This window comes from Galeopterus variegatus, unplaced genomic scaffold (assembly GCF_000696425.1).
Source record: "Galeopterus variegatus unplaced genomic scaffold, G_variegatus-3.0.2 Scaffold2019, whole genome shotgun sequence".
In the NCBI taxonomy this organism is placed as follows: Eukaryota; Metazoa; Chordata; class Mammalia; order Dermoptera; family Cynocephalidae; genus Galeopterus; species Galeopterus variegatus.
Genome location: NW_007728130.1, coordinates 327115 through 332493, shown reverse-complemented (window position 1 = coordinate 332493; position 5379 = coordinate 327115). Strand labels below are relative to the sequence as shown.

Sequence of the window (5379 nt, the reverse complement as noted above, 5' to 3'; positions counted from 1 at the left end):
AAAACCTCGAACCTGCTGTCACTTGTTTGTCGATGTAGGATCGTTGTTGAAAGATTTATTCGCCTTTTGCTGCTCTTAGAAGCTATGTATCATTTGCAAATTTGTTTCGACGTTCTCAGCCTTCCCCAAAGCCACTAATCAACACAGCTTACTTGTCTCCTTTAGTATGTTGCTCTTGCATGAAGAACATACAAACCACTGATTTGGGGTTTGCATCTTTATTTTCTGAGCAGCAACTACAGGTTTAAATAGAACACTTAGCTCCTGCAGTTCTTTCTTCTCAATATTTGATGTATATCCGTAGGAAACAGCTACACATGCATTTTTTAGATGGAATAATGAATAGACAAAAAGAAGGTATAACATCACGCAATCTCTGTGTAAAAAAAAAGTAACTTTAATTTTCAGACTGACCTTTTAATTTCTATGTTGAGCACTCAACCATCTAGTCACTTTCAGGGAAACTCAGAAGCAATGAGGGCATTCAGAGTTAAACTCAATTCAGGTCATAACCGTCCTCCACTTGTCCCTATAGTGGGGTCTAAATTCCAAGTGATCTTATCTAGTTTCCAGGCCCTGGTGGGGCAGGAAAACATTGATTGGAGAAATCATGTCTATATATAGGATGTTAACATTGTTGCTGTATATCTGGAAATAGTTTCCTCTTGTGTCCTGTCTTTCAGCCTCTCTGTATTGTAAATTTTGCGCTGCATAATTTTTTGAACTAAACCCTACAAGTGAAGAAAATCTGTAAAGAATAAATCCAACAGCACTAAACTAATATTTTAATTAGTTATAATTAATGACTATAATCAATTGAAATCTTAATAGAAATAGAAAACAATAGAATTTGTTTTCCTTGAAACTCAAGTCACAAGATTTTTCATCAGCAGCAAAGCATCTGCGCCTGGGTAACTCATCTTTATATCAGAGAAGAAGATGGAAAATTGCCACACTGGCAATCCAAAAATCTGACCAATGATACTGCCTCTCAAATAAGTACTGAGCTCTCTGGTTCAGAGATCATAACCATATTTTGGTTGGTTTTTGTTTTTAATTAATTAATTTATTATTATTATTTTTACATTCTAAGATGTTGTGGAGCAGTGGGGGGAGGGGGAGGAGTGGGGAGCAGTGCTGGCCTACCGCTGGTTCCTTTGCTGGCCTGGATGCTGGGGGTGGGGATGGGGGCATGACTGAGGCCCTCAAACACCCCACCCTGGCTTGGGAGCCCAGAGGGCTTCTGTGGCAGCTTGGTCGTCACTGAGCTGGATGCAGATGTCAGGGGGGTGTGGCTGAGGACCTTGGATCCCCCTCATCCCAGCTCAGGAGCCTATAGGTTTTTTGTGTTTTCTTTCACTTCTGTGTTGGATTATTAGCTACCCCCACCAGTTAAACTCTGCACTGGAACTAATTTCTTCTCCTTTGCTTATTTCTAAAATGGGGGAACCTCCTGTGGGGACCAGCACTTGAGCCCTATGGTTGAGCTAAATTGCTGTTTTCCTGCTGATTTCCTGGGGAAGACTTTTTGTGCAGCTCAGATTTTAATTGTTAGCCTTTTAAGCACTTCTGAGTCTTGTGACATCCAATACACCTGGGTTGTGTGGAAACTCTGTTCTGGGCCTGAGTCTTTTCAGCAAACTGCAGCCCCGCACTTCTATACTCCTGACCAGTCTCCATTGAGTGGGCCTATGCTGATTGGAGGGCAGATCAGCTGACACCATGCTGTGCCCCAATGTTCCCCTGGTGGGCCAGTCTCATCCATCCCCCACACTGCACTCAAACACTTCTCATGTGGCAGGCCATGTGCCAGTCCCTTGTGATGACTCACCAACCTCTGAGTGGCTCCTTTTTTCAGTTGTCTGCAGCCTCTTGCTCCTATGTGGGTCCATGGGAACCCTGTTAGCAGTCTTGCTGGCCTACCGGCTACCAATGCCGTCCTCTCCCTTTCAGTCTCCAAGTGTATTAGTCTGTTTTGTGTTGCTATAACAGAATTACCTGAGACTGGGTAATTTATAAAGAAGAGAGGTTTATTTGGCTTATGATTCTGGGACAGCTGCATCTGGCACGGGCCTCAGGCTGCTTCTACTCATCGCAGAAAGTGGCAGGGAGCCGGCGGGTACAAGCAGATCACATGGTGAGAGGAAGCAAAAGAGAGAGAGAGAGAAGGTGCCAGGGTCTTTTTAAGCAACGAGCTCTCGCGGGAATTGATAGAGTGAGAACTCACTCATTAATCTCCCCTCCCCTAGGGAGAGCATTAATCCATTCATGAGGGATCCGCCCCCAGGACTCAATCAGTTTCCAACACTGCCACATTGGGGGTCAAATTTCCACATGAGTTTTGGAGGGGACAACACATCCAAACTCATCACCAAGCAACTTCACACAAAGGCCACAGCTGTGGTTTTTGCCAGCTCTTGCTCCATGTGCTCACCAGGGCCAATCTTGAAATGATCAGGGCTAGAAACAGTTGGAGCCATCCCTTCTTTCTCCTATCGCAGCTTCTCCCACCTTCATGAACTCTATGGGTCTCTCCTCCTCTTCCCCTGAGCTCTAGCAGCCCCAGCTTGGCAGTCTTTGCTTTTTAATAGTTATAAATTGGTTGATTGTGGGAGAGAGTGATGCTGGGAACAGTCTATTCTGCCATCTTGATTCTATGCCCCTCATAACCATATACTGAAAAATTAAAAGAAATACATATACAGAGTTTTTGGGTATGTTTTTGTCTTTGTTGTTTAATTTTAGGCAGTTCAAAGGGCACAAAATAAAAATTTTTATCTCCCTTTCTCTCCTTACCATTAATTCCTACCTCCCCCAACCCAAGCTTTATTATATGAATTAGGATTGACAAGCTACAGACCAGGGGCCAAATCTAGTACTCCACATGATTTTGTAAATAAAGTTTTACTGAAACACAGCCACTCCCATTTCTTTTACATAATATCTATGACTCCTTCCCTGATACATGAGCAGAGTTGAATGGTTATAAGAGAGACCGTATGGCCTAAAAAATTTACTGTCTGGTCCTTTATAGAACAGTTTGTGGATTCCTGAAAAATACAGCATACTATGCACACTGTTCTACCACTTGCTTTTTCATTCAGCAGTAGCCTTACATTCAAGATACAGATCTACTTCTTTCTTGATAAAGGTGGAACAGTATTCCATTGTGGAATTTGTTTAACCAGTCTTTTAGGTTGTTTTCTGGTCATTGCTACCATAAAAGATGATGTTTTCGTGCATTTGCGTAAAGTACATTTATTGGGACAGTTTTTCCAGGTGAAATTACTGAATGAAAGTTATGCACATTTTTTATTTTAATAAATATTGACTAATTGCCAAATATAAAAAGTTTTATGCTATAACTGATGTAGAATTGATTCAGTTCCCAAGTGAGACTTACTTCTCTTGTTTTCCATGTTGCCTAGACAATGCTGGGCAGAAAAATATAGCCAAAGATAATGAATGGAACAATAAACAGAATAAGAAAGGTAGTACATGGCACGATCTCTGTGCCAAAAAAAAGTAACTTAAAATAATATGTATTTATAGAAACAAAAGAGAAGGGGATAATGAAATTTATGATTTTTAACAGACTTGAAAAATAGAAAATTTTATTTTATGATTCTCAAGCAGAAAAAATTATTTACATTTTTCCAAAATTGTTCTATACATTAAGTTAAATAACGGTTTCAAATGTGGGTAAATACGTCTTTAGTTGCAAAATTTCAGAGACAGGCTGTAATTTGTCCTGATAAAAGTCAAGCCCAGTAAGAAGTTCTACATCACGGACCCGGGCAATGTGTGCTTTAAATCTTTCTTCAATCCAAACAGCTTCCGATTTACCTTCCTGAAAAAGCAAAACACAAGACGTTTTCACAGAGCATGATTTTTCATTAACAGAAATATTTTTTATTACTTAGAAATTTCCTTTTTTTCTATGATTTTCATTGCCTTAAATCTTAATTTGAGATAACTAAATTTTGTTGTTTATTAAAATAAAGTATGAAGTATACTGTAACAATCATAGACCACCACAAAGTCATAAAATTTAGCCATTTTTATATTTACTTCAAATATAAATTTTTTAGACAAATAAAATAATGCAGATGAAGTTAAGTTCCCATGTTTCCTCTGCTGAGAGCTACACATTATTATGAATCAGTGTGAATTCAGTCTGTTTTTTAAAACTTTTACTGCATATCAATACACAATACATAGTATTGGTTTATGAGTTTTCAAATTTATATAAATGATATTATAAGTGGTATTCTCCAATTATTTTTTCATTCAGTATTATGTTTGTAAACTACCCATAGTGAAATATCCATCTAGCCTTAGCTGTAGTTTGTGACCATCTTCCATTTAAATGTAGCATGGTTTATTTTTTTCATTGCCATATCTATAGGATTTTTGCTATTACAAATAATACTGTAATGAATAACTTGGCATATGTCTACTGTGTTCAAGGACATGCATGAGTTTCTATGACATATAAATGAAATTACTGGGCTATCGAGTACAATGCAATTTTAAATTTATCAGGTATTAAACCTAGCATTCCTCAAAGTGTTTACACCAGTTTACACTTCCACAGGCAGTAGAAAATAATTCCCATTTCCCCACATCTTTACCAAACCACGGGTGTAAAATAGAGATTTTTGCCTACTTAAATACTATTGCCCTGAGTATTATTATAGTTGAATATCTTCTCAGATATTTCTTGGCCATTAAACTTTTTTTAAGCTTTATACTTTATAAAAGTTAGTTCAATAATTTAGAACCATGGGTTTCTATTACATTCTTTATTCTTTATTAATTTTCTGATATTCATATGATATTGCTGATTTACAGTTAAATTTTAACAAAGTAGAAATGTTCTAAAGTTTGTTTAGATGAGTGTATTTTAATAACTCCCATTTGACTTCAGCACAGTGGTTTGTTTTTTAAGTATGCAGCCTTAAAACAGACAACTACCATCTGAGCCAGAGGAAGTATAAGAGGAAATTACTTTTTATTCCTAACCTCTAAAGAGTTTCTGTGTGTCAAATTTATAATGTGGGTTAATTTTTTAAAAAACAAATATGTAATGTGTTAATTTAAGCTCATTCTTCCAATGGAAATCTAATTCAAAGTCTTCCTATCTCGTCTTTACTATTTCATATTTCAGTAACATTTAATATTTTGATCACTTTTTTCCATAAAATTTTCTCCCACTTGGCTTATATGACTGTTCTCCCTATTGGTTTATTTGGTATTCATCCAACTAAATCTTCAGTGAACAGCTGTCTTCCCTCTTTTAAAACTGCAGTGAAAAGAAGGAAGGAAGGAAGGAAGGAAGGAAGGAAGGAAGGAAGGAAGGAAGGAAGGAAGGAAGGA

General features: G+C 37.6%; 1 protein-coding gene across 1 annotated transcript in view; it reads right to left on the bottom strand.

Annotated features, from left to right (window-relative positions):
• Positions 1-3597: 3597 nt before the first annotated feature.
• ENPP3 (ectonucleotide pyrophosphatase/phosphodiesterase 3) overlaps positions 3598-5379 on the bottom strand; it is a 91083-nt gene continuing 89301 nt past the window's right edge. The window contains exon 27 of the mRNA XM_008580109.1: positions 3598-3850. Within this exon, the coding sequence (XP_008578331.1) occupies positions 3680-3850 (171 nt within the window). The 3' untranslated portion in view covers positions 3598-3679. The remainder of the gene's footprint in view (positions 3851-5379) is intronic.